The following is a 20,969-nucleotide window of genomic DNA, read 5'->3' on the forward strand; positions in this document are numbered from 1 at the left end:
TCCAATGCTTTTGGATCAATCTTGATCATGTATGATGGAAGAAAATGTTGAATGATAAACTCATAACTGACTACGTGGGGTCATCATTTGACCCAAAAGTGAAGGCGGAAGTGATGCATTGCATTTGTACTGTGTGGTGCATGAACAACTGATATAACACAATTTGGCTATAAATATGAATGGATCACAGTATGTGTGGGAACCATTAGGCTGCTACTGCTGAAAGCTTATTCCATACATCCACTGTCTTTTTAGGTAAAGAATTACTTCCTAACGTTACACTCAAGCTTACCCCCTTCAAGCTGCAGTGCATAGTGTCAGCTGTTTTTACAACATATGTTACCATAGAGTGCCAGGGTTGCTCACTCATATGACATCAATCGATTGCAAAGCTTATAAAATACAACATGGATAGTGTGCACACTGTCTCACGGGATCTAGAGGTCAAGGTTGCTGTTGATATGCAGCTCAGAGAAAAATAATGTATAGATGGACCAAGGATGAATAAAACAGGACTTTTACAGGAGCAGAATTATAAAGAGAATGGTTTCATAGCTGCAGACACCATTCCATTGTCATTGCATCAGCCAGTATGTTTAATATGGTTCTATAGAGTTATTTGTATTTATTGCTGGATATATTGTCGATGCATCACCTAAACAGCTTTTAATTTGGCAGTACAATTCAGTTGAGGATTGTTAGTTGGTGAATTAGCGTATCCACTGCATTTTCCCTTTACTAGCAAAAAATATATGTTTGTAGAACATAGGTAAAAACAAGTGAGGTGTAGTTATAAGGCAAACTTATTGTAAGTAATGGTAAAACTGCTTACCCCATCAGGTGAAAAGAGTGGTGTTTGTTTTCATGCAAATTTAAGCATGATTTATTCTTATGTGGGTACTCTGAAATTTTACATTTTCACTAGTCCCCACTGACATTAGAAATGATCCAGAAGATGAGGGTCACAGTGTGCAGGTCCTTTAACAGGGGCTCCAACCATAAATTTGTGACAGGAGTCCGGAGCTGTTTGTCATGGGAAAACCCCACGCTCCCTTCCTCTCATACACTAGGCGCCATGCCAACTCCGGCCCTTCAGCCCTACCCACAGTGCGACTCCCTTGCCCCTGCCATCTGGCAATATATAACCTTAGCATCTTACTGAGCGTTCATTGGTTAGCACACAGGAAGAGAGGGAGGGCCAAATGTGCCCCAGAGACTGTCTTCCTGACAACCAAATGAGTGATGGTTACAGTGGCCCAGGCTACAGTGACTCCAACAGCGCATGTGCAATCTAATCTGTGCAATGTTGACGGAAAGCATTTTTGGGAACCCCTGGGCTAGGTGGTTCATAGTGCAGTACAATACCCATCACGATGTGTTTACTGATCTTAGCTATAATATATTTGTTTTGCACTTTAAACACTCCTTTTTAATACATAGTAGTTTATAAAAGCATGAGAATGTTAATACAAAGAAAAGAACTCTGTACTCTGTAGTGTACAGTGGAGCAAGAATGTAAAATAAGCATGTTTCCAGAGGACAAAAATTGTCACTGAAAATACCTTTCATCCATTTGTGCAATTGACTATAAATGTAAAGCTCTGTCCCAGTGGCGCACGCAGGGGGGGTTTCTGAGTCTCTAGAAACCCCCCCCCGCGCTAACTAAGTGGCCACTATAGCTGCACTGTCCTATACAGCAGCCGCGGCGCTGTAAAAGAAGCGTCCGCGGCGGTGCTGTATTGTATACAGCGCCGCGGCAGACGCTTCTTAGACAGCGCCGCGGCTGCTGTATAGGACAGCGTTGGCGAAACGGAGCTCTCTCTCTGGTTTTTTTTTGGGGTTTTTTTTGGGGTCGGCGAGGGGAAACCCCCCCCCCCCCCGACAATCCTCCGTGCGCCGCTGTGTCCCATGCGTGATATGTGTTCTATAATTGTTATTGTTAATATTTCATTATTATTATCTGTTAGGTAATTACAGACCTCATTCCCCACAATGCCCCACTGGGGCATTGTGGGGAATGAGGCTGTATAGGTTAATGTGAACATAATGAGTCAATAATCAGCATTAACTGAAAAATGTGTTTATAAAAACTTGATCTTTCTTTTTTTTTATGTATGTTTGTTTTTTTGTTTATTTCTTTCTGCCTTATGATTTGTTCTGTATTTGTATATTTGCAATAAAAAATAATATAAAAAAATAAAAATAAAAACTTGATCTATGTGGTCATTACAAGTTCACAAGCCTAGAAGTAATACATGGTCACCTAAATAATACATGGTCTCCTAAGTATGTATACAGGTTGCCAGAAGAGGGACAAATTCATGAATACTTGGTACCAGTTCCTGCCACTGTATTTCCAGGTTGGTCTATAAAAAGTATATATAAAAGCAATTAGAGTTACACTTTGTAAAATATAACTAACGTTTTAGTGTTTATTTATTGTATATTGTAATGCATTTATTTTCATATCTCTTTCATTGGTGGGTCCATTTTTGAGCATCACAAACCTACTGTACATTGATTCAATATGAAAACACATGTTCATACATTCACAAATGTACGGTGTATGAAAAAGTTCCCATACCACAAAGAAGTGTCATGAAGTCTATCTCTTAGCAGCCATGTTAAGTAAGCAATGTATTTCAGGCAGTGGCGGAACTACAGGGAGTACTTCCCACCACCCCACCTCAACTGTGTGCAAGTCTATCTAGAAGTTGATGCTGTTTTGAAGGCAAAGGGTGGTCACACCAAATATTGATTTGATTCATATTTCTCTTCTGTTCATTCACTTTACACTTTGTTAATTCATAAAACCAAACTATTAACACTTCTATTTTTGAAAGCATTCTTACTTAGCAGTTTTTCCACACCTGCCTAAAACTTTTGCACAGTACTGTATGAGTGATCAACAGTAACTCCGATATAAAGCAACTAGGGCCTCATTCATTAAGGATCTTAACTAGAGAAACTTCTTATTTCAGTCTCCTGGACAAAACCATGTTACAATGCAAGGGGTGCAAATTAGTTTTCTGTTTTGCACATAAGTTAAATACTGACTGTTTTTTCATGTAGCACACAAATATCAACTTTAAATTTCAGTGTACAAATAAGCTATCAAGTATTTGTGTGCTACATGAAAAAACAGTCAGTATTTAACTTATGTGCAAAACAGAATACTAATTTGCACCCCTTGCATTGTAACATGGTTTTGTCCAGGAGACTGAAATAAGAAGTTTCTCAAGTTAAGATCCTTAATGAATCAGGCCCCTAGTGTTTAAGGTTTAACAATATTATACACTTCCTAATATCACTAATAATAATATGTTCAAATCACATGACAATAGACGAATAATCACATCTACCGATGTAGTAAAACTTCAGCAGTAACCTTATTGAGAGATATTCAAATCTAAATGCTAGAACACAAAAACAGTCAAATACCAATCCCACATCTCTGGTGCCAGACTTTTATTTTATTCTTCTTTAAAAAGCCTCTTTTTAAAGGTTACTTCAGTCTTCCTCAACAAACCAGAACATACTTCAATCTTACTAGAAGGTTAGTCACTTACATGAAAGAGATTTCAAGCATATTCACTGCTTGTTTCAAAGCTTTCAATGCAACTAAAAGGTCACGTCTGACCTTAAGGGATACAAACTTGATGGAGCCTTCTCAAATGTAAAATCACTTCTATAATCCATGAGATTTACATGGAACAATAGGAGATGCTGAAGGGGCCTCCTGCTGGCAGTCAAATAGAGTGGAAGAGAATAGGCTGGAGGCCGGGTCTCTTGTGCAGTTCACTTGTGTAACGCAACCGGAACAATTTCATAGGTAATGATAAAGATGCTTTACAACAAATATACCTGCTTAAAATGGCAACACATTACAACTTAAATGTTTCAGCTCTTTGACCATATGCTGTAGTATCAGCATGCTCATTTGTGCTTTTCTGAAAGAGGGTAATGTGTTAAACAAATGTCTGATATTCCCTTGGCCTGTCCAAGTCTCCAGACCTGTGTCAGATATTCAACGTTTATTCATAGCAGATATTTAGAGAGTACTGAGCTTTGAAAATGGTGGACACTCATCAATGGGAGTGAGATTTGTATATTCCCCACCAACTACCCTTAATAATAGACAATCCTTATGAGAGTGAGTTTCACTAGCAATAAGTTGTAGGGCAATTGTAATAAAATGAACAGCTCAATAGAATGTATGGTTTAGGTTTGGGGATAATAGCCTTGGGTAACAATGTTTTTCTAGGGCAGTAGGCGACTTGTTTTTTATTACACAGTGTTAACTTAATTTCCTTTACTTCTGCAGAATTCATTATTCCGATCTTTGTAGCTTTTCCGGCATTATTCTTTATCATAATGGTTGTGCGTTGATAAAATTTATATAAGCAATTTTTGGAAAATGAATAAGGCTTCGTAGAGAGCAATTGGTGTGACAAACCTTAAAAACAACATAATTAGCATTTTTTTATAAAAATTTGTAAAATAGTCAACAAAAAAATTGTGCTTATTGATGCACAATACATGTAGGTGCTGGAAATATACGTAGCTCCAAAACCAGCTGAATTATCCCAGCTGCTAAGATCAATGATCATCGTCGTCATCATCCGCTAACGATGACCATGTTTGCCCTTAGCTGCTTCGTTGCATAAGAAATAAGACTGACAAGGTTACAAAGTAAAAAAAAAATAAAAAAAATACAACACAATCATATGGATATATTTTAGCAAATGGTTAGATTGTAAAAAAATATATATATTTTAATATATTATTTGTACTACTTACAAGCAGTGTACAACTGTTCGACCTTCTCCTCCATTGTACTCTTCCTGCCACTTGTCCACTTGGCGAATGAGTTTTAGAAAAGACCTTTTAGAGACTGGAGTATCCCTGTACATTGGCCAGCCCAGGAACTGGAACTGCTGAACCATACGGTATCCATCCTGAGGCTAAAACCACAGCATAAATGTAATTCACCAACTTACCATGTAAGGCAATATTTTATCAAGTTCCTCAACAACCCTATTTCTTTTATAAGATTAGCCTCTTATTACAGTTGAAGCCATAACTACGGAATAATACAGCTTTAATAATACAAATGTTCTACTTAAACATTGACCTTCAGAATGATTACATGAAAAGCAGGGCCATCATTGTTTACAAGACGCCATGCAAATTGATTAAACTGCTATAATATGTTAAACATTAGTTATTTTGTTACTATAGATGTAGGATATAATACTACTTACCCTTGCGGCATTATAGATCCTAAATATTCGGCTTATGATGTCTTCTTCTAAGTCAGCGGACACAAATTCCACTTGAATGGGGCCATGCCTGTGTACTCCATTTTCTGGCCAGTACTGCGGACACAACTGCAGAAAAATACATAAATTTAACAATCACCTTTAGGTGCAATTTCATAGCTATATGTGAAGAAATCCGAACTTTCACAAACATTTTCTGTAGGTTAGTTGGTTGAACTAGAATCAACTATGGAAACTGTTCTCTCTTTATGAATATATTAGTTCCCTTTTACAATTTTACTTGGATTTCACATCCTTTGTTAAAATCTTCTGTATATAACAAAAATAGAACTTAATGGCTTTCTATGTAAATTGCATAGTCAAATTTGTGTCATATTTTAATCTATTCTTTTTTTTAATGTACAATTGAATGTGTTAGCCTGTTGTTGCTGTACCGTGGATTGCTCTGCACAGAGTACATCTGTCTTTGATTCTGATTATAAGACGCTTCGCAACATACAGGGTAAGTTCACAGTTCTAAAACAAAACGGTCTCCCTCTTGTGTGGATGTTAAATTGTGCAGAACAGATCACCTCATTAAATGGACACAGTCACTGTACTGGAAATTACATGTGCTCTTGTGTACTTTTTTTAATGCACACAATGTAGGCCAACGTTTTAAGCTAAGAAATGCACTTAAATGTAATAAAGAATAGATTTTAGGACGGTGTTATGTGTATGCTTTGGAAAAAAACAGGAGAATATTGAGATCTTTTCATTCTCTTATATGTAAGTCTGGTTCAATCTATAAAATAGCAACATGGTAAATGCTAGCTTTAGCACATTGATGTCTCTAGGGCCTTCACACAACAATTCAGTCTGCTAACTTGCTTTTCTCACCCTATGTTCATCATTGCAGAGGAAAAAAAATATTTGCTTGGATCCTCTGCCAGACCATTTGCCAGGAGTGATAAAACATTTAGCGGCACATTACAATGCCAAATTATTTACAGGTACCGCTACACTCAGCACATACAAGCATTTTTTACGCTTTATGCCTACAGAATCAGAGAGAACCAAGACAGCAGAGGTGGCAGAAGATAGTCCAAAGTGTTTTAAGCAGTTGGCTTTTATGTAGGTTTTACAAGCATCATTTCTTACTGCATTTGTATTAAAGAAAATATAGAAGGAGCAACAAAAAGATCTATAAACATTAACCCAAAGAAATATCCTTAATTTGCAGCCCATATACAGCCCAAGAGTAAATCAGTAGGCAACAAAAACAAAAGGGTCTATAGCGGCTTATCGCAGCTGTAGAATTCTTCGCTCAACGCTACTTAACAATACATTTTTGTTCCAGGGCAGTTGAGTAATACTCATCTTTCCAGTAATACTGGCTGGCAGTGGTGAGGCTGAACTTATCTCTCTGCCAGGCCAGTGTGAGAGCATATGCGGTTTCCTGCTTCACTTTTGGCAACAAAAACCCAAACGAATAAAAGGATTAAAAAAAAAAAGTAAGAAATAGAAAGCAAAACGTGTTTTTTTCTTGGCCAGAGACGCTGCTATGACCATTCTACCTGTTGCACATGGTAAATAGGCTTCCCCGGGAGTGATACTTGCTGATAGTTCTCAATGGCCAGTTTTGTTAGATAGGGAGGACTTCCCTTTCTTAAATAGACCCCCAAAAGACATTTTGAATAGACAAATGAGTGTAATAAATATGAACTTGTCAGTAGGTCTGTTAATTACTACTGTTTAAAGACCTACAATATGATACAAATAACTAAATTAAGTAACTGATGAAAACAATAGAAAATTGAAACAATATAAACATGACCTATTTGAAGCCAATTATCTTTTTGTGAGACCAGCCAGGTTATTTACACATATTAGCAGTTTGGCAATAAGGTGCTTCATAGCGGTATAGAATTTAAGCAGTTTCAGACCATTTAAGCATTAATATATTCAGCCCTAAATAAGCACAGACTGAGGTGCGTCTGAAAGTGCTGCTATAATTCCAGAGACATCACTACATCAACTACATTGATTAGAAAGGCAGCATCTGGCCTGGTCTCACACAAGCAGTCTATCTGTTATCATGTAGTTATACAGATCTTTATACTGCCACTTCACGCTTTTATAAACACATAGCTGCGAATTACAAAAACTTTCAAATAATGTTTACGTAAAGCTTATTAGAAACATCTGTAGAAAAAAAAATATTGTCTGTCACCCACAAAACATATGTGACACCGAGTTCTAAAGGTAACGTTTCCAAATTTTCCTATTACATTAAACAGATTCTGCCTGCAGAAACCATATAGCAGTAAAGGCTCTTTGTATTGATCAAGTAGCCCTATGGAAATGTTCCTCCTGGTTACACAAAACGCATCGTGACAACAATAAAAATTGATTATGACTTTTTCCCCTTAGGCATTGAATAACTTTAATGAAAAGCGAAATGCTCTTTATAATTTTGCCAGTGCTAGGCATGTTCTTAGACGTACCTGTGCTGGGTCTACATCATTTAGCATTACTATTGATGTACAGTGATAGTCAAGGACCAGTCTCCAGAAGTCTTTCACTGTGTTCGGTAAGGGATGCTGTGTAACAATGAAAGCTGAAGGCTGCACATAGCTCTACAGAATGGAGAAAACATTATAATGATAGCAAATAATCGGCAAATCAAGTGTATTCAGCAACAGAATGTCACAAACCAAGACATTGTTAAGATTAACAAATCTCCCAAGGCCCCTTTTTGTACATTTTATTTTCCTTTTTTTGTATGTACAAATGCCATCTATGTGTCTGTCTGTAGTAACAGCCTTTGAAGGGCTTGAATTTTCCCACAAAGAAAATATCTTGCCATTTTATAACACTTCCTATGTAACATATAATTATTTACTTTACATGGGATTTAACTAGAAATTGCTATCTGGGTATTGTGGTATTTCTTATCGTTTTATTTTTTTTAAGTGAAGAATTCAAAGTTCATTCTAAACGTAAGGTGAAGGACATCCACATGTATTAAATAGTAGACACAGTGAAAAGATCTGTTATAACCATATAACTACTAAATAATTCACTCATATTTAATACTGTATATCTATAATCAATGTAACTCAATAACCCCCCAAGAAAACATGTGCAGTATAGTGCTGAAAATCATCATACACCCAAACAGGAAATAAACTGCAAAAATTGAATGCACCTCATCGAGTGTACTGAAGTAGCGCAATTTTCTAAATGTTAAGGGGAAGTTTCAATAGGCCGAGAGGTGCCATTGGACATTGCCTCGATGTCCGGCTGTGAACATTGCCAGCCATTACAGTAAAGAATCTCCGCTCAGTTATGCAAGGAAATATAAACAGAGATTTCAGCCCCAACATCGGCACGATGTGTCTTCGTGGACTGTTACGGAGACACATTGCGCTGAATTACTATGTACAAATATATTAAGGGTCAATACAGAGAACTTTCATGGGAACTTTTCACCCCAAGGACTATACACAGGACACGCGGTCACCCCCTAAGGTTAGAGGAGAGGAAATTTCATAACCAGCAAAGGAAGGGGTTCTTTACAGTAAGGGCAGTCAATATATGGATTTCATTGCCAGGGAAGGTTGTGATGGCAGATTCAATAGATATGTTTAAGAAAGGGTTAGACAAATTTTTAGAGGAAAAGTGTATCCAGGGATACGACCGTTAATTAAAATGAAGGATAGTAGTGGATAAAGGGTAAAAACAGGACTGCAATATTGAGTCTGGGGGGATTTTCACAATTGAAACAGATTGGCGGTTGCTTATTCTGGATCAAAATAGGTTGAACTTGATGGACTGGTGTCTTTTTTCAACCTCATTAACTATGTAACTATGTAACTATGAATTAAGTCTCCACCTAGGACTCATGCAAGCTGCCATTAAACCCAGATTGCCATTAGACCCAGACTGGATTTAATGGTTTTAGTGCAAAGGGTGATCTTGGACCTCCCCTATACTGCCATGAGGGCCAACCAAAGAGGGGATTTCTGGCGACATCTTTATGATGTCACCAGGTTAACTGGCATCCATCCGTCACTGAATGGGGAGGTGTTCTGCACTTTCACAGCGACCAAATTCATTTGAATTACTCATTTCGACCCCTTCATGGGACACTTTGAGAACAGTGCGCGACCACCATTAAGATAAAAAAAAAGACTTGCCATCTGTGTGGAGTAAATCTAACACCAGCAAGTGGTTAACTTATTCTGTTACATACTCCACTCCTGAATCTTGAAAAACTTTATATTTTAAGATTCTCCTTAATTCCATTCTATCATTTAAGTTATTATCAGGAGTTAACATGAATGTTATGCCCCAGCTATAGAGTAATGAGTTACTGGACGTCTTTAAAAAGGTGTCTTAGTTGTAATGAAAAATCTACAACAATGAAACAATACTGGAGACAAGTAATACTAAGACAAAATACAGAGTCCATTAGTACACAGTCATCATAATATCAAGGGAAATAATACTGAGATGATGCTCAGTCCTACACTTCATCAATGTCCATATTTCTGCTATCTATGTAGAACATTAGATGACATTCTTTTCTTCTGCAATACCTGTCATTTATTACTAGTTAAGTATACCCTGATGGGTGCTTTATTGTGCTCCAGGCTCTTTTCTCTTATTTGGGAGTTCTCATTTTGTTGGATTACAGATTATAGTCTCATTAGTATGAACCATGAAACCGATCTTACATCCATCAATGCAGCGTTGATGTAGTTACTGCTCTCGCCATCAATTGTTATGAGAAACGGGAGGCATCTGTCTGGAGGTAAGACGTCCATGCAACGGTTCTTTTCATGGTTCCTGGGCAACAGGGCTATACTGCAGTCTTCTACTCGTAGCGTCGGTGTCACCATGTTCAACGTCTGCAAGTACAGCAACCAACAGTCATTCCGCACCTCTGGATTATAGCCAAAAAGTTCTCTAAAATCTATACATTGATTCACAATATGTTGTTCTGTACAATAGATATATTTATGTTTTGCTACTTTACAGTGGAAGGTCGTGCCATATTTTGGTTGTAAAGTACGGATCCTTCAGCCTTAGCATATGAAATAGACCCTACAACCTGTGTGACATTACTATTTATTTATTATTGTATATTTGAACAGCGCCACCATACTATACAGCACTTTGCGGAGAATATGAAACCGTTCTCCTCTGCCCCATTGGGGCTTACAGTCTAAGTTCCCTACCCCACAAACACATTTTTCTCAGAAGTCAACTAGCCTACCAGTACGCTTTTGGCTTATTTAAATATATTTTCAATGAGTAAATGCATAACTCAATCAGTAAGATCACAACAAACCTATAAATAAATTAAAATAATCAATGGTGAAATAAGACAGGGATAATCAAGACTGGAGTAAATATATGTATTGCTTTGTATTGAAATAAAACAGTTGATTCTTATGTGAATTCTGATCCACTGGTACCATTGGGGGAGACTTAAGCAATAAGATCAATCTACTACAAGAAGAAGTTGTCTCTTGTCTCATATGGTGTAAAAACCTTTCATCGATATGCATTAAAATAAATTATTGGTTACAAAAAAGTTCTTATAACTTTCAAGCATACATCACATTGCCACCTCTGACAGTCACCACGGCATCGGGGCACACATGAAGAGGGGGACTGGCAACATCTGTCACTCAAAGGTTAGTTTATTTTGTAACTCCCAGGAAATGCCAAATGACCACATGCTGGAAGCTGAGTTACTTTATACCCGGCCCTTATTGCACTAGGATGCATTCACAGCCACATTATCAATTTCACCTTTCAGCTGTAAAGCTATGAGACTTTTTGATACTATCCTGAAACATGAATTACTGAGGAGATCCACTCCAAGACCCCAAAATACAGAGAATTTGGAAAATTTGCATTGTACTTAAGATATAAAAATCCATTTGTTTTCAGGTTTCAATTTAGATGGGTAAATTTTGTAGGGCAGCACGGTAGCTAAGTGGTTAGCACTTCTGCCTTACAGCACTGGGGTCATGAGTTCAATTCCCGACCATGGCCTTATCTGTAAGGAGTTTGTATGTTCTCCCCGTGTTTGTGTGGGTTTCCTCTGGGTGCTCCGGTTTCCTCCCTCACTCCAGAAACATACTGGTAGGTTAATTGGCTGCTAACAAATTGACCCTAGTCTGTGTGTATGTGCATGTTAGGGAATTTAGACTGTAAGCTCCAATGGGGCAGGGACTGATGTGAGTGAGTAATCTGTACAGCGCTGCGGAATTAGTGGCGCTATATAAATAAATGATGATGATGATAAATAAGAGTCTAATTAGGAGACTAAAGTCTACACAAGTTCTATATACACTTACTCTGAATTCCTCTTTAATTTGGCTGGAGTTTGTTTGAGGGTCCTGTTTATTCATTTCATAGTATACTGATCTGACCTGAGACGCTGAGATTGACGTATCTCCACATAAACAGGCCTCCAGTATGGCATCGTGAATGAAAACATACTGTTCCTGAAGTGGGAAATAAAATGAAGACATACATTATACTACAACAATTCATATTCTGGTTTCCTTTGGTGTTAGTGACCTAACACCACCTGAGGTGGAAAAGGACATAAAATATTGATACAGGTTTTCAACTATAGGGAAGTAAATAAGAGAAGATTACTACTATCATTATCTATCTTTCTTTTCATCCCTATATAAAGGCTCATCGGCCACAGTAGTGCTAATCCGCACTGATGATGTCACACTCCCACTTTTGCACAATTGCACCAGATTTGACAGGATGTGCAGCCCAATATGGCAAAATTGATGTTGGAGAAAAGTGTGCACATGCTGATGGAAGGAATTTAATGGATAAGAGTGTGATTTGCTAAATATGTTTTTTGTGGAATGAAAAAATTAGATTCTGTTTATGGGATGGAATTATTTAAATGAGCTGATTGGGGACAATACACATTTAAGGAAGCATTCTCAGTTTTTCATGTGGGCACACAGCAGTTATGTCCCCTGAGATTACTTTGTATCTGCTCAGTGGTGGTGTAAACCAGGCCCATCTCATAGTAAAAGCATTTCCAGCTTCCAATTACCATTAGGCAGAAAAGAGCATGTGCTAATTTGGATATTTTTGAACTAAATAATCACTATACGGGTTATCAACATATCAACATGTTAGTGCAATCGTTTATCTTATTAAAAACATATTACTTGAAGAGACATGCTATCTAAATACTGGTTGGTTTTCTCAATAAGGGATTGTCTATATGCTTTGGTCTGTTTGTATATATAAATAAATAAATATATAATATATATATATATATATATATATATATACATATAGTTATTTATATATATGTGTATAAAATGTACATTTATATACTATGCATTGTTATTTATTCTTTTATAGCATCCATTATTTGCAATTAGGGAAAATATGACCACATGTAGGTGGACATCAGAACATATTCACACATTATGAAAACTGTTTTGTGGTAGCCTTGATTGGATTGTTAATAAGGGAACAAAAGAAAACTCAGTGGCTTATATCTTACAATGTATTCCGCATAGCTACAGAAAACTGTTGATAATCTGGTGAAAATACCTCTGTTTGCACCATGTTTACTCTACGAGAGCGAAGCTCTCTCACACAGTTGTAGATATCTACAACTCCTTCCCTTTCTGCCATATCGAGCATGATGTCTATGACGATAAAACAGCCTGTTCTGCCAGCTCCGGCACTGAAATAAGAATGAAACAAACATGAAAGTAACATGTATCGGAGCAGTCAGCGTTTATACCTCAAAGTAATATCTACTTCTATACAACACTCTAATACTTGCTTTATATACTGAGAATTAGCAGTTTATAAGGGTTTGCTATTTACAGGTGAGTATGTCTTGGTAAATATAACAGAAAATGAGAAAGGTGGTTTATTTGGCCATTAAATGTTGCCATGCTTCTTTAAGGCATATAGGACCTCACTAGAGTCGGACGCAAAGTCTGTTTAAGAAGTGTAGGAGTGGGAGTGTGCCGCAGCTTGGTAGGGTATTACGAGTGGCAAGCAACCCCAGTTACATCCCACTCTTATTACCCTATCGAGCTGCGAGCAATTCCTGCAGCTAGCTAATGCCTGCGCCACCTAATTCCTGCCGCACAGCTTTAGCCCTGTTTTGATGTGTGTTGCGTCTACGCCTCACTGCGACTAGGGTGTATTTACATGGTCACGTCTTCACAATTCCACGTTCCTCCCATTCTCTCGTAGTGAGTCGTAAGCTGTCGCAAGTGTTAATTGCGTCCAAGATGCAGGCGGATTTGGTGCTTTCTGCACATGCGTGATAGTGTTTTTTGTTGGATGCGCCTAAAACGGACTTTGAGTCCGACTCTAAATGAGGTCCATAATGTATTTCTTAATGTACCATGTGTAGACCTAAAACAGTTCAAACAACTTAACATTACAGAATATAAAAAAATACATATATATATATATATATATAAAAAAAATGTATTCTGAGTTTATAATGAACATAAAGTATCAAAACACAAGCGTGAGTCTGTCTATTTCTGAATGTTTTAAATAAAACTGTAGTATATTAACATACACATGTAAACTCTGTCTTGAACTATGTTTTGGACAAAACAGAAATAGGATACATATATACATACACACGTTCAAATATTTCCCACCACAGCCTGATGTTGAGCGAAATGTTAGCAAATACAATATATTTATGGAAACAAACTAATTGACATTTTATCTTCAACTTTTCAAATCTCAAAATAATTCACACATTATTTTTAAAATATGTAATGGAATTTGAGTTTTTTTATGTACCAGCTGTCAGCAAAAAACAATAATCATAGGTTACCTGCAATGCACAACCAATGGGCCAGCATTGGACGGACTCTTTGATTTGACTTGCCGTACGAATCCCAGAAGTCCTGTTGCATGGTATGGCACTCCGTGGTCTGGCCAGCCTGTGAAATGGAACTGGCGGATTTCCCGTATCTCGTGTACACCTCTCTGTTCGGTGGACATAATGGGAAAAAAAAAAGATCAGGGACATATCAATTAACAAAAAAGTTAATAATGATCAATATACATGAGCAGCAAGATAACTTGTCTATTAAATCAGCAAACCAAATAAATAAAATACAATTATTTTCAGCTTATCTTATTTGGTAATGAAAAACACACAACAAATTACAATAAAATACGTTAAATCAGCTAAATGATAAGAAAAAAAACATTGTACAAATAGAACTGGTCCCCTCTCAGTATAGCTCACTGGCTTGGTATGAGAACAGCTAGTTTATTGGGTTAAAACCACACACAGAATATAATATGGAATTGTAACTATTGTCCCTTAAAGAGCATTTAAAACAATAATATTCTACACTGTGCACACAAATCAGATGTACTCATCATAGACTTATATACATGTGTATATTAAAAGCACAGTGCATCATATGAAGCCACTTTCTCTCATAGCCAACATGTGCGGTCTATATTGCTGGCTTCAAATATGTGGTGTAGTGTAACAATTATAAAAAAAAGTTTTATTCTTTGTAGACTCAAACAAAGAAAAATATGTTCCAGCCAAAATTGAAACACATTTTCGATATGAACTAAATTCACCCCACTTCTTGCAATTTCTTATAGTCTAACAGAGAGATAATATTCTGGAAAGCTATAATAAATCTCAATAAATAAGACATTTACGGCGCTACCATTTCTAATGGGATTGAATAGAACTCCATCTGTTCAGCAGATGAATTGAGTCTATATAAGATTTAATAAGAAACATCTCCAAATGGAGGTCTTCACACTTTCCTCATCAATGCAAACATATGCTATTCAATGCAATTTGCAAACTTCATAGGACTTGGATAGTACTTTGAGTTTTAGTTCACACTGCATGCACGCTAACTTGAAAAGAAAGTTACAGTATGTGGGAAGCTGGGTGGTCTGGAAAATGCAAATATTCCATTTTACTATATGGATTAAAACAGTGCATTGGTCAGTGCAGAATGGAAAGTGTAATAATACAAGTCATGTCAAAAGATGTTATAAAGCTGGGTTATTAAATACTAACAGTAGGTTGCAGTGAGAAAAATCTAAAACTAATCAGATATAGTAATTTATGACCATTATAATAGGTGGGCCTTCAGAGCATATAACACCTCATACATAACACGAAGCACACCCACATTAATGGTTTGTGAAACTGCCCAATAAGACATATGCTTAGATGGAAACAGTGAAAGCGTCACATCAACGTCCAGCCTACTGTGTATTACTATCCCATTGATTCTACTTGTTACCTAGGCTCCTGCCCCCAGCCCCTCCTGCCTTTCACTAAAAAGACCTTAGCAATCCTGCAAACGCACCTGTTCCCAGTCCTTACTGGTGGGACCATCCCCCAGAACTGCAGCTGTCCCATCTAACAGGACAGTTAGGATGTATGGTTTTTGATGGTTGTTGCATAACTAGATTAATTTGTGTCACCAATGGCTGCTTTTATATTGGTGTCCGATAATGGTTCTTGCTTACAGTAGTCAAATCGCGTTCCCCACCATCAACTACAATTGTTATTACAATACCTTATGTATTAATTGTTCCTCACACCTCTTGTATGATAACTATTGGTATCATGATCCCCTCAATGTACTGCTCTATGTAATATGCTGGCGCTTTATAGGTAAAAGATAATAATAATAATGTGTTTAGACCACAGGCAGCAAAACGCCCTGATCTGCCCAGCAACTCAAGTCAAAACATTCAAATTTTGCAGCCCACATAGACACCAGCATTTTGGTCTGCGAATCACTGCACTTGCTCTCATAAATGGTTACATTTGCATAAAAGAAGACGTGCATGGTCACAAAATGATATTGAGCCTGCTGCTCTGCAGGGTGTTGGTATGAGGTGACCATCTGAGATGGAGATGACAGAAGGAGGATTGCAGGCAGCACTTGTACTACTACAATCCTTCTTAAATCCCCAGCCAGGCCTGGCGAATCTTACTATCAGGGATAGCACTGCTGTCTCCGGCAGTGACCCTGAAGGGTGTTTACATTGGAGATTGGGCTTTTCGGCCTTCAATAAACAGACCCCCTAATCTGAAGATGTAAACTTCAATTAATTTAACATTAGGGTGTTAGGAATTTAAGCAAGCACAGATTAGAAAATTGAAAAGTTCATTAACATTAACATGAAGAGAGCGCTCTTAAGTGTGTCCAGCCCAGAGTGTGTACAGTGCCTACAATCAGGTACAGTGAATGGATAAATGGTATGTTTCTATGGCAGGTAAGTGTCACTACCCTAAAGGTTAAATATTAATTATAATCATAGAATGTGGCAGCAAAGTAGCAGTAGTGTGAGCTTCCTGCAGAGTTCTATTGTAGTAAATAAGGCAGGAAAGTGGCTGTGAGATGTCTGACTACTATTTTAGTAGTTAGGCTAGAGAGATCCTTAATACATACTGGCATAAGTACTTCAGGACTTACCTTTTCTACTGCAAATGTCCTTATTACATATTCGGCAAGCAGCTCTGTTTCTATAAGTGTCACTTTAATGTCTTTATATATCTCGGTGTCATCTGGCCAGTATTTGCAGCATTTCACCTGGAAACATGGAGAAGACAATGTAAAAGGTATGACGATTTCTATTAAGCTGCCCAATATATAAATGAGTGGTGCTAGATCAATCCTATGTGAAGAGAAATTTCAGTGATTATCAAAACAAGTAACAAATCTGCACAATGCCCTATATCAATTTATGTTGATTAGCTACTTACAAAATACAGGTTACAGTCAAGAACAAGTCACTGTACATTCACACTCAACTTTGTTAGAACAATTGCAGATACTTCTTAATTCTGCCTAATTCAAAACATATGTCCCTCTTTCATCTCACCTGGAACTGATAAGGATATTTCAGTCTCAGCCATATTTGATAGATATTTTAAACACCATCAGCCATGATGTCATTGTTATTCAATAGTTGCAGAACAAGTTTTGGCCTGAGAAGCTCACATGTACGTCTCAAATGCAGTGAGCCAACTTCCTGTGCTAGGATAGCTCCACCCCTCAGTAAGGTTATACATTTGGTGTAACTCATACTTGCCTACTTTTGAAGGCAGCCGTCCGGGAGGGGGTATGTCGAGGCCACATGTGGTGCGACGTTAGGCTCCGCCCTTGTCAATCTTAGACAATTTTGGCCAATCGCAGCAGGGCGCCACGATGCCGTGTTTAGCCCTGCCCCCACCCTTTTCAACAACGGAGGTGGCTGCATCCGGGATGTTTGTCTGCTTTCTCGGGAGTCCGGGAGAACTACCAAAAATTCGGGAGTCTCCCGACATTCCGGGAGAGTAGGCAACTATGGTGTAACTCCCGAACATGTTTACAGTACAAACATTTATAGACTTTTTATTTATAAACTTGCAATTCAAAATTTGTGGTTCGCATTCGCTGTTTGTGGTTGAGGTTCACTGTTCGTGACTGAGACTTGGGGGTATATTTACTAAACTGCGAGTTTGAAAAAGTGGAGATGCTGCCTATAGCAACCAATCAGATTCTAGCTCTCATTTTGTAGAATGTACTAAATAAATGCTAACTAGAATCTGATTGGTTGCCATAGGCAATAACTCCACTTTTTCAAACCCGCATTTTAGTAAATATACCCCTTGCTGTTCAAGATCTCATTTGAATATGTTTTAAAATAATTTTATTTTTAAAACATTAGTTAAATAATTTTTTAAATATTTTTCCAAAATTCTCTGTACCCATTTGCCATTCGTGATCGAGTCTCAACAAAAAAGGTAAAAGTGAATCAATTTAACCTCAAAAGTGTTTGAGACAGTTCAGGTGTGCACTGGCTTAATAATGTGTGAGTCAACTCAGATATGGTCAAATTCTGGCAATTTTTTAAATGACCCAGTGAACCGTTTTAAGAATCACTACGTGCCCATTTTGAGCATCTCCAATTAGAGCTAGAACTGACTTGCAGTGTCCCACCCCAGACATACAGTAAGATCCTAACATGGCCTAGGAGGCAAGTTACCTTTTCTACAGACCCAATGTTGCCCCACACTGCATTAAAATAGACAGAAACACATAATGAACTAAAATACACATGGAACTAAAATATATTCACACATACAGCCATGAAAACCGTAAAACTGATTAAAGAATATAGTGTATGGGACCATATTCCCTCTTGCTGACAAAATCTATGTCAAAATGCATGGAAAACACATCAGATTTAGATGGATTATTTCTATATTTTGTACATAAAATGCCTTTCTAGAAAGAAAAAATGTTTGTACATTTTAAAGTAGAATCATTACAGCTAAAACAAGAAAACCATATAAAATATCAAGTTATCAGGAATCAGTCATCTATAAGTTCCGAATTAAAATCCAGTGTCTTCAATATGCAGAACAGAGAACTTATGGGCATATTTACTAATAAATGGCAACAGGGCTGGTTTTCAGTGATATTTACCTGGCTGGGAGAGGAAAGGCTTCCTATATTGTCTGGGAGAGGAAAAGCTTCCTATACTGTCTGGGAGAGGAAAGGCTTCCTTATCGCTTTGCCAGGACAGTCTTGAATGATATGCACATGCCCTCTGTGAGCTGGCTATCCCTCTGTGAGCTTGTCTTGCCCTCTGTGAGCTTGTCTTGCCCTCTGTGTTCTTGCTATCCCTCTGTGAGCTTGTCCTGCCCTCTGTGAGCTTGTCCTGCGCTCTGTGAGATAGTCCTGCCCTCTGTGAGCTTGTCCTGCCTTCTGTGAGTTATCTAGCCAGTCGTGCATTAGTAGTGGAACTGAAAGTCCAGACATGGGCTTTCAGTTCTATGAAGTGAAGAAAAAAAAAAAAAGCTTAAAAAAAAATGTTTCAAAACTATTTATTCAATAGACCATTTTTTCATTATCATCTGCTATTGCCATCTTGTGATGGCTTTAGCAGAAGTATCGTGAGCGAAGCTTTGCATGGTGGAAGCCTGGCGAATCGTATCGCTGGTGGAGGTTACCTCCGGCAGCAGGGGCTGTTTGTTGACTTAAAGTGACCCTGAAATAAAATGTGACTATACAATACAGAGCATTCCTATAACTGCCATACAATACAGAGAGCATCCTAGTGACCGCCATAGAATAGAGCATTTTTGTGATGGTCACCCAATATCAATCCCCTCATCATTAATTAACCCCTCCTCAAAATCATTTACTACTTCAGCCACATCATAACAACCCTTTCAAAATCATTAACTCATTTAAAATCATTATCTCCCTCATGCCCATTAATAATTAATCCCCAATTCATTACATCCCAGTCTCATGAAAAGACTGTAATATGTGCTTAGGGTGTCTGTCCCTATAAATGTGTGCCCGGGGTGTCTGTCCCTACAAGTGTGTGCCCGGGATGACTGTCCCTATAAATGTGTACCCAAGGTGACTGTCCCTATAAATGTGTGCTAGGGGTGTGTGTCCCTATAAATGTGTGCCCAAGGTGTCTGTCCCTATAAATGTGTGCCCAAGGTGTCTGTCCCTATAAATGTGTGCCCGGGGTGTCTGTCCCTAAAAATGTGTGCCCGGGGTGTCTGTCCCTAAAAATGTGTGCCCGGGGTGTCTGTCCCTAAAAATGTGTGCCCGGGGTGTCTGTCCCTAAAAATGTGTGCCCGGGGTGTCTGTCCCTAAAAATGTGTGCCCGGGGTGTCTGTCCCTAAAAATGTGTGCCCGGGGTGTCTGTCCCTAAAAATGTGTGCCCGGGGTGTCTGTCCCTAAAAATGTGTGCCCGGGGTGTCTGTCCCTAAAAATGTGTGCCCGGGGTGTCTGTCCCTAAAAATGTGTGCCCAGGGTGTCTGTCCCTAAAAATCTGTGCTAGGGGTGTGTGTACCTATATATGTGTGCTCGTGGTGTGTGTACCTATAAATGTGTGCTCGGGGGTATGTGTACCTATAAATGTGTGCTCGGGGTATGTGTACCTATAAATGTGTGCCCAGGGTGAGTGTTCCTATAAATGTGTGCCCAGGGTGTCTGCCCCTATAAATGTGTACCCAGGGTGTGTGTTCCTATAAATGTGTACCCAGGATGTCTGCCCCTATAAATGAGTACCCAGGGTGTGTGTCCCTAATAATGTGTAGCCAGGGTGTGTTCCTATAAATGTGTGCCTGTGGTGTCTGTACCTATAAATGTGTACCCAGTGTGTCTGTCCCTATAAATGTGTGCTAGGGGTGTCTGTCCCTACAAATGTGTGCCCAGGGTGTGTGTCTCTATAAATTTGTGCCCAAGGTGTCCGTCCCTGGAAATGTGTGCCCAGTATCTGTTCTTGATTGTTTGCCAGAAACAGCAGTATGCAGCCATAGTACGGATAAAGAGTGGTCCTGGCACAGTATGTGCATAGCAGGTGGCACTGGAGACTATGTAGGGGTTATACACTGTAGCAATATACAAGGCAAAGAGAACGATTAAGGAAGCACTCAGCTGTTTTTAAAACATAAAATATATTATCCAGGAGGCCACTGCCTGATGAAATATAAATAAATATTTTTCATTTTCTAAATAATAATAAAATAAAAAAAATCAGATAAAATACATTAGATGGCACCATGCCACCAGTGGTGACCACTTATAGATGGTAGAAGCCCTAATTTCAGTGACAACATCCGGTTAGGGCTTTTCTCTGCTTACA

The 20,969-nt window shown here is 38.2% G+C and overlaps 1 protein-coding gene across 13 annotated transcripts in view; it reads right to left on the bottom strand.

The window, feature by feature from the left end:
• The window catches only part of PTPRM (protein tyrosine phosphatase receptor type M), a 609,439-nt gene that overhangs the window by 10,542 nt on the left and 577,928 nt on the right, over positions 1–20,969 (bottom strand). For all 13 annotated transcript variants that reach the window (XM_075213321.1, XM_075213318.1, XM_075213315.1 and 10 more), the window contains 8 exons: positions 16,787–16,903; positions 14,146–14,300; positions 12,882–13,017; positions 11,639–11,788; positions 10,004–10,177; positions 7,769–7,900; positions 5,265–5,390; positions 4,801–4,964 (listed from right to left, as the gene is read on the bottom strand). In XM_075213321.1, coding sequence (XP_075069422.1) covers positions 4,801–4,964; positions 5,265–5,390; positions 7,769–7,900; positions 10,004–10,177; positions 11,639–11,788; positions 12,882–13,017; positions 14,146–14,300; positions 16,787–16,903 — 1,154 coding nt within the window. The remainder of the gene's footprint in view (positions 1–4,800; positions 4,965–5,264; positions 5,391–7,768; positions 7,901–10,003; positions 10,178–11,638; positions 11,789–12,881; positions 13,018–14,145; positions 14,301–16,786; positions 16,904–20,969) is intronic.

The sequence above is a fragment of the Mixophyes fleayi genome, chromosome 5 (assembly GCF_038048845.1).
Source record: "Mixophyes fleayi isolate aMixFle1 chromosome 5, aMixFle1.hap1, whole genome shotgun sequence".
In the NCBI taxonomy this organism is placed as follows: domain Eukaryota; kingdom Metazoa; phylum Chordata; class Amphibia; order Anura; family Limnodynastidae; genus Mixophyes; species Mixophyes fleayi.